The 15,187-nt window shown below is 27.6% G+C and overlaps 1 protein-coding gene across 1 annotated transcript in view; it reads left to right on the forward strand.

Annotated features, from left to right (window-relative positions):
- Positions 1-9,164: 9,164 nt before the first annotated feature.
- LOC100197791 (G-patch domain and KOW motifs-containing protein) overlaps positions 9,165-15,187 on the forward strand; it is a 48,775-nt gene continuing 42,752 nt past the window's right edge. The window contains exon 1 of the mRNA XM_065813001.1: positions 9,165-9,396. Within this exon, the coding sequence (XP_065669073.1) occupies positions 9,212-9,396 (185 nt within the window). The 5' untranslated portion in view covers positions 9,165-9,211. The remainder of the gene's footprint in view (positions 9,397-15,187) is intronic.

A 15,187-nucleotide genomic window follows, 5' to 3' on the forward strand; every position in this document is an offset into this window, starting at 1 on the left:
TGGACTATCTATTTTTCCTCTACACATCATTGGGCTCTATGTCTTATCAAGAAACAAAGCGTCACTCGATAAAATTCAAGTTGTATTTCTTTTTAACATTTGTTTAGTTGAGGCTCAGATGATATTTTTTAAGAATTTGGAAGTATTACTTAATTTGTTAAAACCAGAGAAAGAAGAAGCTTACGACGCAGAGAACTATGTTAGCATTTACTTAAATATCGGTTGCTGCTTTCCTTATTACATTACGATGTTGCTGTATACGTTAAATAGGTTTTCTGAGCTGTACCTTAACCTCAGATACACTTTATATTGGACCGTAAAACGTGTAAAAAGATCAATTATAATAAGTTGGGGGTTAGCTGTAAGCGCAAGTGTTTGTTTTATGGCTTTAAAAGTAAAGATAGATAAGATTTACTGTATAAGTTATAAGTATGTTTTCCCAATATTGAATACCTTAGCGGCATTATTAATATCTTCAACATATCTTTACATTAGTTATAAATGCTATCACTTTCTAAAAAAAAGTAAGGTTATCAAAACGCAGTTAAAACAAAATGCATTCTTAGGAAAACAATCTTTTCCCGTAAGAAGAAGAACTGTACGTAGATATTTAATGCCAACCATATTTATTCTTAACTTTTTATTTTTTATTGTAATACCAGACTCCATATATTGTTATAAGTATTTAGCAGAAAAAAAAATTGAGGAGTCCTTCAAAATATTTGTTGGTTTATCTTATTTTATTGGATTTTTTACCGATGCGTTTATTTATATTTTTCTATCTCCGGTCATTAGAGCTAATTTGCTTAAAAAACTTACATCGAAAAAGAAGTTCTGCAAAGGATATAACATAAGCATAATTACCCAAAATGCAACGTCACAAATAGTGTTTTTAAATGAGTATAAAAAGAGTTACAAAGAAGGTGCTTACAAAACAAACTTTTGTTAAACAGATTTTAAAACAAATTTATTTTTAATTTGAATATGGTTTTATAACATCTTAAATAGTTACTGCTACGTTACAAATATTAATAAAAATTGTAAACACGTTTATAGAAAAACATGTTAGCATATAAAATATAAATGTAAAAGTTGAATTGATCACTTTAAATATGAATTTATGGAAAGTTCAAGATCAATCGTATGTTACAATATTAATATTTGACGCGACAATATTAATGTTTTACAACCAAAACTGCTTTTTTGAAAAAAATGCATATAAATTTTTGAAATATAGGCACCTGACTGGCCAAATTTTTTTGCAGATAGCTAAAGTACTACAGCTACTTTTGTTTTCCAACATTATTGTGTTCAAGACATTCGAGACAAATAACTTACATAGCATAGTAAAATTTTAGGGAGTGTAACTAGCCCTAATATAAGTATATTTCTTTAGCTTTTTTTTTTTTTTAGCCCTTATATAAGTATATTTCTTTAGCATTTTTATTTTTTTTAGCCCTTATATAAGTATATTTCTTTAGCATTTTTATACTTTTTTTCACTAATTTGGTTACTAAGCTACAGTTTGATAGTGATTGGAATTTTAGTTAACTATTAGTTAAAAAAGACTATTAATGTTGAAGAAAATTTATGTATTCATGCAAAGTATTTAAATCAGTCTTTACTTTTAACACATTTTTAATAACATTTATTTTCTACTTAAGTGTTTAGCGACATTTCTTGTTGTACATAAAATTATTATTATTCATAAAAGCAGCAGCGTACTAAATAAATTTATTTTAAGTGATGTTTCAGCCGGATTTATACAGACCGTCATCAGACGTAAAATGCCAATTTTTATTCTCACTTGAAAAGAAAGAAGAGAAATAAAATGATAAAACACTTTTAAAATCTTGTTTTTTCTAAATTATGTAAACTACTACACCTTTTCAAGATGTAATTGAGAACTTGAAAGTTGTAATTAAGAAAAGTAAGATGTAATTGAGAAATACAACATGTAATTTAGAAGTCGCAATATGTAATTAAGAAACACAACATGTAATTAAGAAATTTTAAAATGTAATTGAGAAACCCAACATATAAATAAGAAGTCGCAATATGTAAATAAGAATACATTATTTGTAATCGCGAACTCAATGTAAGCTTAAAGGTCATTATAAAAGATCTTCTTGGACATGCATTTTAATAAGTTAATAATATCAAATTTAGCATTTGTATGCACCAGCAATAAATTAATACAATAATGGAATTGAAAGATCGTTGTGTTATTTGTCAATACACTATGAATAGAAAGTCTGTTTTTAAATTGAATCCATGAAAGCATTTATTTCACCAAATTTGGAACAACCAGAACCACCTTGTCCAATTTGTAGACATGAAATACATACAACTGAACAAGTTGAAAGAAACCATTGTGTTTTATCTTCACCGAATGATAGAAGAAGAGTAATTGAATGTGCTGTGCGAAACGACGATTGGGTGACTCTGGCGCAAACTTCAGGTTTCAAATATAAGACAGCATGCAATTGGGTCCGCTGCGAAAATTCAAACTTTATTGGAAGTGGTAGTTTTAAACCAAAAAAAATTAACCGATGATCAAATTGAAGAAACACTGACATGGATTGAAAGTGACTGTCAGTTGACATTGGTGGCCATTAAAACAAGGATATTAAGACAATTTAATATTAGCGTCAGCACAACCACAATTGTTAATAACTTTGAAGGCAGACTATTTCCATTTAAAAAAGTGCACAAGGAGCCTACTACAATGTAGCAGTAATGAAAACAAACAAAAAAGAGCTGAATATGTTAGGAATATTAACGAACACATCACAAATGGTTATCAGATAGTTTGTTTGGATGAAACAAATTTTAATCTTTTTTGTAAAAAAACGCAAGGACGTGCCAAACAGGGTACAAGAGCAATAATGAAAATACCTTCTTAAAAAGGTGCAAACATACATTTGATTTCAGTTATACCAACAACAAATGTCGTCATGATGGAAACTTGCAGAGGATCATTTAAAGCAGATTCTTTTAACAAGTGGATATGTTGGCTTTGTTTAACCAGTGGGTTACATCCGGGAATCGTTTAGAGGATTTGATCGTTGTAACAGACAATGCTCCATGTCACGCTCATTTGGAAAGGGTGTTTGAAATTCACCGGCTCAGTTGTTACGATTAAGACCCTACAGCCCAATGTTAAACCCAGTGGAAGCTATCTGGTCTAAAATAAAAAATAAACGTTAAAAATGTTATTCGCATTTCACCTGTATTCGGTGCTTGGGATTATGGAACAACGAATGCAGTATTTAGAAAGATTTGTTACTGCGGCAAAAAATACAATAATGGGAAGTGATTGTACTCGCGCTGTAAAACATACGACCACGCATTACGCAACGGTTTTAAATATGGAAGACGTCCAAGTTGGTGCTTAACTGAATATTGTAATGATTTTTAATGACGTTGTTTAAATTTAAATTTTAAATTTTTATGTAAATAAATTATTTGTGTTTTATTTAGCATTCATCTGAAATCTTAAATAAATTTTTCACAAACAAAAATATAAGAAAGTTTTAATTGACACCCAATAGGATTTTTCCAGTTACCGCCTAAACGTCAAATGTCTTTTTCATGACTTCTTATATTTTATTGATATTATATTATTACTTATGCCTTAAATTACAAAGTATATTAGGACTACAAAATTCAAAATACAAGGAACTTTGTATTTTTTATACTTTTCTCAACTACAACTTTTATATTCTCAATTACATATTAAGATTTACTATTAGGGTTCGTCCACAAATTACGTCGCGCAATTTTCGACTGTTTAAAAGCCCTCCCCCTTTAGTCACAACGTCGTAACTCTTTAGTAACAAGTTCCGTATGAGTCTTCACAAAACCACTACCCTCTCCACCTAAAGAGCCACAATTTATGGACAACTCCTTATCTAGTTTTTTGTTTACACTCCTAAAGTTTTGTCGAATTTATACCATGTTAGCATTATTTATACCTAATTAAATTTTCGATTATGTACTTAATTGATTTTTTTCTTTTGTTTACTTGATGCTTGTAAATTTTCATAAATACTTTTATACAGGGCCGCTCCAAGCTGGTTTGAGGTTCTGGGCCAAATTTAAGTTGTGAAACTCCAAAATCTAAATGTTAGTAATCTATACAATCACATTGTAAATATGATTGAAATGACTTTCAATTTGGTATATAACATTTAAGTATAAAGGTCCCTAAATCATCGGGGTTTGAGAATAGATTGTCTCGTTGTCAGAGCGGCCCTTCTCTCCTCCATTATTATTTAAATGATATGATGTTAAAAATAGAACGCGAATATAAATTACTTTATTATTTTTATTACAATTTATTGAAAAAAATAAATTATTTCCATACTTTAACTAAATCGACTTTTAGTCGACTTAGTCGATTTCAAAAATGTATTAACCGATTTTAGTCGAGTTTAGAAAATATATTAGTCGATTTCGTCGACAGTCAAAATACTTAATAGTAACTTAATAGTACTTAATAGTAAACAACACTAGTTTTCATGCGTTTTTAAAAATTTACATAACTATTAAGTGATAAATATAACAGCATAAGTACATTCAAAACTTCAGCAACTAAATAAATTTTTGCTAACAATCTTCCAGCGGAATAGTTTAAGAAATAAAATAAGACAAAAGTCAGATAATCGTGAAAGTTGTCAATCACAAAAACTTGCGTTAAGTTTTGTTAAAAATAATGCAATATAAATAAGTATTTACGGCTGATTAATAATAATATCAACAAAAACATTAAAACATAAAACAAAAAAGGAAAACATTTAATTAAAAAAGCTAAAGATAATGTAATAGTTTTAAATGATTTATTTAATTCAAAACATTTTAAGTTGTGCACATTTTTTCCTCTTTTTTCAATTTTGTTATACTTTTGGTAGTGAATCCCAGATGAGCACTAAGATTTTCCCCTGACATTTCATGGGTTAATATTCTTAAAGTTGCATTTCTTCAGTCACCAAATCCTCATTGAAACATGTTCACAAGTTCATTGGTACGAAACAGTTTGCAAATATAACAATAAATTTTGTCAGTTGATGGAGAATATATTTTCAATCCCTCTTTACTATTTCTCCACTTGCCAATTTTCAGGTAAAGTACGCTTTCTGCATAAATCATAATTGACTTCCAATTTTGAAAAGGAAAGTTTTTGGCAAAATATTGTATGAGATCTGGAGTAATCTTCCATCTAGCAGGATTGGTATTGTAATTAAAGTTAATATTCACTTCTCTTTAGCTTTCATCATGTGCTCGTATAGAGATAAGGATAGTTTCGATTGTCAATATTTGATTAGTATTATTGTTAATGGTTTCTCCTTCGAAATTTTGTGATGGATTGAGATTAGTCTGTATAAATGATGCTACTATGTATTTTAGCAAAGAAATCTTTAGGTTTTTTAACTAATCTTTTGTTTCTTTTTTCTTTTGCTTCTCACTCCCAGATTCATGCTTTCTTTTTTTTTCCCTAAGACATTTTACTATACAAAATTAAAATGTATTTAAAGTGAAAATTAAAAACAAAAAACAACAAAAAAAAATGATCTCCAGATTATATTGGTTCATTGATCGCATAATAATACTGTAATAAAAAACACTTAGCAGCGGCGGTTTTAAGCACAGGCAAAGCAGGCATTTGCCGGTGGCCTCGCGCTCAGATGTTTCTTAGTACAATAAATATAAACAACGAAACTCATTTATTAAAATTCAATATAATGCATGCGTAAAGTATTTTTATAAAATATTCAACTTTACATATACATCTATTATTATGTATGTAGCAATTTTTTTTTGCGTTATACATAATGCCTGGCAACCATATGAAAGAGTATGCGGTTTCTAGTCTCATATACATTGACAATGACTGTGACAAATATATCTTTGCCCATATACACCTACACGTCTCAAAGACTTTTTCTGTTTTTCCATCCTCCTAACTGAATGACTTTTTGTTTGTTTGTTTATTTATTTTATATAATATTGTTTTTACATTTTTACTGTTGCACAAGACATAATCTGAGCAGTGATGGGATGTTATGCTGGTTCCGGGTATTTGTTGTAGCGGTTTCTCTTTGAGCCATAGATCAGTGTTTATTCTATGTATAGGTGTTTTATCCATTGTGGATTCGATGAAGTATGGCTACATTTGCTAACAGTTATTGATAATAGTCCCATAAGCGGGGCTGCCCCTCCCTGGGAATATCCTTGGTGAGTTGGTGAAGTCTAAAGTTGGAGACTCTCCTTGCATTGCTGTTAAAGCCATCTTGGGTTCTTTGATTTACGACTGGCACTTCCCTTATTATTGTTGTGGCTTTTATATTCACTCCTTACGCTGGCTTTTGATTAGACTCGACGTTACAGAACCTACAACAAAGACTGATTTTTCTTTTACTAATTTATCACATTTACATACTATTTTTATTATTTTACATTAATGTTTTCATGAGGACGCTTGTTCCTTCCTTCTGAATTTTACTAACTTCCCCTATTTCAGTGGCAAGCTTTGAGAGGTCATTTTCCAAATTAAAACTCATAAAAAACTATTTACGTTCCACTATGGGTCAAGACCGCTTATCTGCATTAGCTTTAATTTCCATTGAAAATAAAATAAGTCGGTCCTTGGACTGTTCTGATTTAATTGACGAGTTTGCGTCTTTAAAAGTCAGAAAGGTTAAGTTTTAAGTCAATGTAATCGATCCTCCTAAAATCTGCGAAAAAAATAAATGGTATCGCATTTTGAGTAGTCTTATTAGTGTATCTTCATCCAAAATAAAAAAAATACTTAATGTACATTTAAAACCAATGTGCGTTTTTTGCTTCGTTACGTTCTAATAAATATCCAAAACACAATAGAACACAAGAATTAAAAACTCAACTAATATAATAGAAAACTTGCCTATGGCCTCGCATATGGTAAATCTGCCACTGACACTAAGCTAAGAAAAAAAGGAAATTTTTGCCTTTAGGCCTACAAAATATTACAGCCTAGGCCTACAAGGTCATAGCCAAAAATATCACACTTACATATCACAGCTTTTAGCTAAAAAGCTGTAATATCTAGCCTTCAACTAACTACAGGTTTATCATTATGTTTTAGCTAGCTGCAATGCTACAATATGTAGCCAACGATATATCGTAGTTGTATCGATAGTTACATAGCTACTTTGTAGATAGCGATCATATCGGTTTATAGCGATTTTTTTCATTTACATTACTGTTTTATTTTATTTTTTACGTTTTGAAAAAATCTATATTTAGTATTAAATCTAATATATTTATAGTAATAAATGAACATGTAACTTTACGATTTTATTTATTTTCATTTATTATATATATAGTTCATTTATTATTGTAAATATATTAGATTTAATACTAAATATTGATTTTTTCAAAACGTAAAAAACAAAATAAAACAATGTAAAAGAAAAAAATCGCTATAAAGCTAGCTATTTGCAAGCTGGTTGTCAGTTTATTTCCCAACGGGTTGATAATATGATATAAACTTTCCTTTAATTTTAATAAAACAAAATTTATATATTTTATAGTTCAAAAACTTTTCTTAAACTAACAATAAACAATTTTAAAATAAAAAGTTTTTTTTTTATTAAAATTATTCGGAATAACATTTAAGTTTAAACATTTTTTTTTTTTGTAATTTACTTTCCCAAGGCCAAGAAGGCCACAACAGATTAGGAGGCTACTTGTGGTTATAACCCTTTCCCAACTCTATTACTCCGAAACACGAACCTTGACGAACAAGGCCACTGCGCGGAGAAACAAGTTGAGCGCGGTACTACCAGGGACGTGGTGGGAATCAAACTTAGAACCTCTCGTTTATTTGAAATTAAAAATTTTAAATGGAAAAGTCAAATAAATTTAATTGAAAAGTTTCAAAACTCTTGGAATTATGGTTAAGAAAAAAAGTCTTAACCTCTTCTTTATATACATTATTCTAATATTCGTATGTACCGGATTTTAAAAAGGAATCAAGAGGTGCGAGAGTTGATGACAGCTTTGGCTATATAAGCTAAATTGGTAAGGACAGAAGCAGGAACTCGTTGGTTCCTGGTTAACTGTGGTACTATAGGATAAGACTGTTAAGTTGAGCGACCATGGCGTAGTGGTTAGAGCACTTGTTTTAGAAGCACAAGATCCAGACAATGTAAGAAGGAAGGGTGAACTTCCCAGTTAAATGCTCTTCCGCGGTGCTCAGTGACAAGACCGTTAGATCTTTTAAGGGCACTATAACAAAAATTGAAAAAAAAGTCTTTTTGGAGCACCTTAATAATTAAATAATAATAAAAAAGAATATCTGGTATACTTTTACTGTAAATCATGTAAATTTTATTTCTAATTTACTAATACTTGATCTTTTCTAAAAATTTTTTCTACTACCTTCTTTATTTCAATGCTGATTTATTACTACTAATAGTTGCTCTTTCTTAAATTTTTCTTAAATTAATATCATTATTCTAATTCCAACTCTCACTATTATAAATATTGATATTTTTTATTATTGTTGTTATTATTATTGTTGCTATTGTTGTTATTATTACTATTAATATTGTTGTTATCATTATTGTTATTATTATTATTATTATTATTATTATTATTATTATTATTATTGTTAGAATTGTTATCTCTATTGTTAGTATTATTATTATTTTGATTATTATTACCAATAACTGGAGTTTTTATTATTATTGCCTATTTTTATTACTACCGATACTTATATTACTACATTATTTACAATGTTGTTACTGTATATTATTATAACCTATTTCTCTTTTATTGCTATATTTTAATTAGGTATCCATAAGTCTTTTATTCTAGATAGATGCATAAAAGTAATTTGAATTTTGTCCTAAATTATCAAACTTCTTACTTAATTATTATTCTAAAAGTTTTTCGTTTAAGTATTGTACTGTTTTACGTTTTTTTTTTGTTTTTTTGTTTGTTTGTTTTTTGTTTATTTAGTTTGGTGTTTTAGTTTCTTATTATGGTGTTTACTTAAAATTGGTACTTGTACTATATGTAAATATTCCATGAAATGTAAAATCTATTTCAGAATACATTTGATTTGATATTTCAAGATAATTCAAATAAATATTTAACCGGCAAACTTCGAAAGTTTTACCGGTCAAGTTCTGTAACGTTTTAATTTGTTGTCAATACGTTAAAGATGGCCGTGGAGAAACAAAATAAAGATCCCGAGCCATCAAGCTTGTCATTTAAGTTTCTTTCTAATAAAAAAAATAACAAACTTATTGAAAGAAGCTCAAAATTCGAAAAAATTGATTCTGAGACTTTTGAGGATGACAACGATAAAGACTATATTGTTTCTGCGGAAGGACAAGAGCTACAAAGGTTTAATTTGTTGATTTTTTTTTAAACAAATGAACTTCTAGCATAATAGAACTGAAAGTCTTTGTTAATGGAACAAGATATGACTGCTCATTAAATCAGCAATCATTGTAGAGCCATGGTATTTGCAGGAAAAAGACTTTACACACAGGATTTTTTTTTGTCTATATTTATATTGACAAATATTTTTGATTAACATGATTGTATAAAGCTTAAAAATGAAGGTTTTTTCAACTTTAAAAGTCAAAGGGATTCAATTATTGTATTTTTTGTACTGGAAAAACTGATGACTTTTTGTCAAAATGCCTTGTACTTAAGTATTGAAAATTTGCTGTGTAATGACACCGTGTGTAATAGCACCTGAGGCGCTATTTTCTCCCCATCCCCATCTTTATAATAGATTATGATAAAATATATTATACTGATTCAGAATCATATAAAAACAGAAGTCTGAAAACTAATTTATTTAAATTTAATTTAATCCACATTAATAGATGTACATACATCGACTGATAAGTAGGTACTGGCACAAATAAATGTACATAAATCGACTGACAAATAAGTACTGGTGCAAAAAAAAAAAGTACATAAATCAACTGACAAATAACTACTGAGGCAAATAAATGTATATAAATTGACTGACAAATAGGTACTGACATACATCAACTGGCAAATAGGTTATGATGTAATTAAATGTAAATGCATGACAAATAGAGATTAGCACAATTAAAAGTACGTGGTTTGAGTTAGGTTTAGGGTCAGAGATAAATTAGAAAATGATGCATTTTTTATTTTGAAACAATTTTGCTTTTAAGTGGCAATAGAAATCATGCTTTTATTAAGGAATTAAATCATAACCTAGCATTAAAAAGATGGCAAATATCAGAGTTTTTAGTGTGATTTTTTATACTTCAACATCAAATTAGAGTATGGTAGTGTCACAGTTATTGGCACCTTAACGCTATTTTTGATACTAATTTCTGTACAAGAATCGTACCAGTGAATGAAACTTTTTCAAATTTGGCACAATATTAGATAAATACCTTGTAAATGACCTGACGCATTTAATTTTTCATTTGCGCAAAAAATCTAGTATATATTTACATTATAAGTAAGTTGATTTGTTGTCCCAAGTTATTGGCACTTTGACTCAGTTATTGGCACACGCGACTCAATTATCGGCATCAATTTGAATCCAGATCTAGAGAACCTAAACATCGATTTTTTTTTTTCGTTTTAAATTTTTGTTTTTGTTTGTACAAGAACTAATAAGTATATCGTATATATAATACATATATATAATAAAAGTGTTTTATCAATAAAAACCACAAAATTAAAGAGAATTTAAAGAAATAAAGTTATTTATTTAAGTGCATTCTTGGCTCGCAAAGGAAAGTTTTTTCTTTTAATAAGTTTTTTTATGTTTGTCAGCTTTTTGTGCTCCTCAAATATACAGTTTAGGTGCACAGCACAATCACATGAATCACAGTTCACCGGCAACTTTGATCTTATTTCTTCATCATAATTTGCCTTGCCAAAATTACAAATCCAATTTTCATCTTCTATTGATCTATGACTTTATTTGTTAGTGTTTATCTATACTCTTGTGTAGATAGAGCATACACTAGACGTTTCTTTCTTTTATTTATAGGTTTATTGGAAATGGAACTTTTAGTATTTTTTCCTCTACCAACATTTAAATAACTTTTAAATAATAAAGGAAAGTTTCCCCTGGTGACACTGGACTGACCTAAAGAGTGATGCTCTGATGTTTTAGACTTCAAGTTAGGGTGCCTTTTTAGATATCTGTATGACCAAGTTCTAGAAAGAATTCCATTTTTAAATACAGCAAGGTGCGAGCTTTTATGTAATATTTCTGAAATTATTAATTGTTAGTCATTTATTTTTAGAGGAAATCTGCTTCTTGACATTTCAATAACCTACTTCTCACATGCATCTTCTATAAATATTGGCAAAGTATGTGCTGGCCCAGGCCTACACACTAGGCTGCTTAAACCAGATAGTTTTGTTTGTAGAGTACTGCAAGGAACATTATATTTTTTTGCAGCTGATTTGATAGACATCTCCGATTTTTTAATTTTTAATTTTTTTCTTTATCTTAACTAGTCTGTTGTTAATAGAATACTTTGATGTTTGTATTATTTAATTATAACTTAAATATAATTAATATTGAAAACAAAAGCTAGAAAAAAAAGCTTTTTTTCTAGCTTTTTTTTCATTTGAAAAGTTATAAACATCCAATTAAAAATATTGCCATGCCAATGTTTGAGTTGTTGTCACAATTATTGGCACCCAAATTTTTAAAAAGAATAACTCAGGAAATTTTTATTGTAAAATAAAAATTACTGTGTTAACTTTTAAATAACATTTCATATTACCTTTGGTGCCATTTAGGACTTCTGATTATAATTAATAAATTATGGAATCAAAATAATGTTCTTGTCTTCTTCAGAAACGAAAACTGTATCGAGGTTAACATTTTCGGCAAATTATTGCGTTTTTTTCTTATTTAAATAAAAATTTTTATAAAAAAATTGACAACCAGCAAAATTTTTTTGCTCAAACAGTAGTCGATAGGTTACTCTGTTTATACTGTGATGATTTTTTACTTTTCAACTAGAAAAAGCTATATAATTTTTAAAAAAAAATGAAAAGTGCCAATAATTGAGTCATGCCAATAATTGTGACATTACCATACTTTCCTCAAATTTTCAAACCCAGTTTTTGTATGATTATGAATCAGTATATTCTATCATAATAAATCATAAAACAGGAGGGGGGGGGGAACAAGATTGAGTAGCGCTGATACCTGAAAACAATTTAAAATTATTAAGGGTAACATTAGACCAGTATCTGACCTTCAACAAGCAAATTGAGAAATAGCCACTCCTCCTTAGATGATAATGACAAGAGCAGCAGCAAATCTACCCAGAAATTATCAAAATGAGCGTATAATGGAATGGTGCTTGAACATATGGAATTCGTTAATTCATTTTATATTTCACTACCTAACACCCAAATAAAGAAATTAGACGTTATACAAAAACAAGCCGCAAGAATCATTTGCCATGCACCAAGAAACACTCATGCAGCACCATTAATAGAAGAATTTAATCTTAAAGCACTAACAGATAGAAGAATAGATCATGCAATGAAGCTAATTAAATCAATTGTTGGAGGAAAATGCCATCCTGGTTTAAATGAACTTATCCAAGTTAACAATGATGGCCTATTAAAAATAACATAATCAAAAAATACATATGGTAAATAAAAGATTTTCTCTGGAGCCATTTTGTGCAATGAAGAATTAACAAAACAGAGAGAAAAAGTAAAAATAAAAAAAGTACAAAAAAAAAAAATAATAAAAAATAACAAAAATACAAACAAATAGTAAATAAAAAGTAATAATCTAGTAAAAGATTAACCTTCAAGCAGCGGAAGAAAGACTGAAAACTAAAATTAAATGAAATAAACTAAACTATAAAGAAGCACAAAAAAAAAAAAAAAAAGAATATATAAAAAGATATATATACTATATATATATATATATATATATATATATATTTGATATATATATATATATATATATATATATATATATATATATATATATATATGTATATATATATATATATATATATATATATATATATATATATATATATATATATATATTATATATTAAAGTGTTCCAAAAAAATTTTTTTTCAGGCAGTTTTATGTGTCGTTTTGTCCATTAAAAGCAAATATAAAAAGGTTTTTGAAAAATTTTAAAATTTGAGCCTCCCCCTCCCTGTTTTTAAAGTTTTACCCCCTCTGCTGCCCACTTTTAAAAACTATTCAACATTAAACAGTGATTTTAGGCTAAATATAAAAATGTAATGTTTTAATTAAACATGTTTTGTATCTACTTTGATGCCATTATAACTCAACACTTTTTATTAGATGATATTAATAAATATAAGTAAAACATTTAACTTAAGAATCAGTTTTTTATTCCTTTATTATCAAGAAATATTAGATTATAAAAATTATATGCAAAGTTTGAGATAAGGAAAATTTTTACTATGAATGCAGTTGTTTTCTTATAAATAATTTTATATTTATATAGTTTGTAATTATTTTCTTTTTATCTATAGGTATAATAGATCTTTATTGTTATAATTAAAAAGTATAGTTCTAAAAATTTATTATTTTAGGCAGAAAAATATCATGATCAGTGAGATGGGTGGGGTAGGGGTGGGTGGTGGTATCATGAGGAGTGGGGGGATTGGGTGTCTTGATGAATTTCTTTTGAATAAGTTTTTATTTGGTTCTATTATAAACAACTATTTATAAAACTATTTAAAAATATAAACTTAGTTAAATATGTTAATAAATATATGTAAGAAGTTCATTTGGGATTATTTTAGGGAAAACACTTTAAAAAGGGTTGTGAGGGGGTCATGTATGAAATTTATTTAAAAATAACATGTCTTTAGGTTTTATTAAACTAAACTAAACAAGAAAATTGTTAAAAATATGAGCATAGTTGATTATCAAAAATGTTTTTAGTCCTTTTTGTCAAAATAAAAAAATAAAAAAAAATTAAAAAAGGGTGGCGGGGGGTCAAAAATAAAATTTATAAATTTATAAGTTGTAAAAAGATTCCCCATTCCATTAGATTCCTCATTTCTTTTTTAATCTATATTATAATCTATATAATTTTCAAACAAATTTGATGTATTTTGGTACTAAGGAATCCAAAACACTCCCACTGCAAGTTTTTTTTATCAATAGTGGTCTAAAGGCATGAATAATATATAAATGAAGACATATAAAACTTAGTAGTTTCAATACAAGGTTAGAATGAGTTTGAGTCTCAAAAAATCTCAAGGTTCTTGCTTTATTATAAAAAAAGAGAGTAAAGTTCATGAAAGTTAAATATTTTTTGTCAAATGTCAAATATTTTTCATTGCGCTTTGGAATTACTAAAATTGGGACAGAGACTCAAGATCAGCAGTTAGAGTAGAGGACTTAGTAAGAGTGTTGCCATATAATATAACCATCAATATAGGAATATTAGCATTAGAGCAAAAATTATAATTTAATGATTGCAATTTAATCTTAACTATTGTTTTCTTGAACTATAAATATAAATTCAAATGTTAAAGAAATCTTCAAAACAACTGAATAATATTATGGTTTATTAGATCTTACAGATTAATAATGCATAATATAAATACTTATTTTTTATGGAAAACAATTATCACAAATATTTAGATGTTGTTTTATTTTAGGAATTATTGAAAGTACTAATATAGAAATTCAATAAACAAGGTTTAGTTTAAAACTTGCTAAATAGAAATTATTAAAAAGACTTAAAAAAACATGTTTGACATTAAAATATTGTCTAGTTTGTAAATACATAGACTTACTTAAATAGGAAGTGAAAATGAGTGTAAATACATAGACTTGCTTAAATAGGAAGAACATGCAAGAAATACTGCTATATTGACTGAGGGTTTTAGTTTGGGCAGGCAACGATCAATTTAGAAAAAAAAATTTTTTTTTAAGTTTTAAAACTTTTTTGGTCTTTTATATTACCTTTTTTTAAAAAAAAAACATAATCTTTACATTTTATGGAAAAAATTTATATATATATATAAATATAAGTATAATATATATATATATATATATATATATATATATATATATATATATATATATATATATATATATATATATATATATATATATATATATATATATATATATATATATATATATATAT

Source organism: Hydra vulgaris, chromosome 12, assembly GCF_038396675.1.
Source record: "Hydra vulgaris chromosome 12, alternate assembly HydraT2T_AEP".
In the NCBI taxonomy this organism is placed as follows: Eukaryota; Metazoa; Cnidaria; class Hydrozoa; order Anthoathecata; family Hydridae; genus Hydra; species Hydra vulgaris.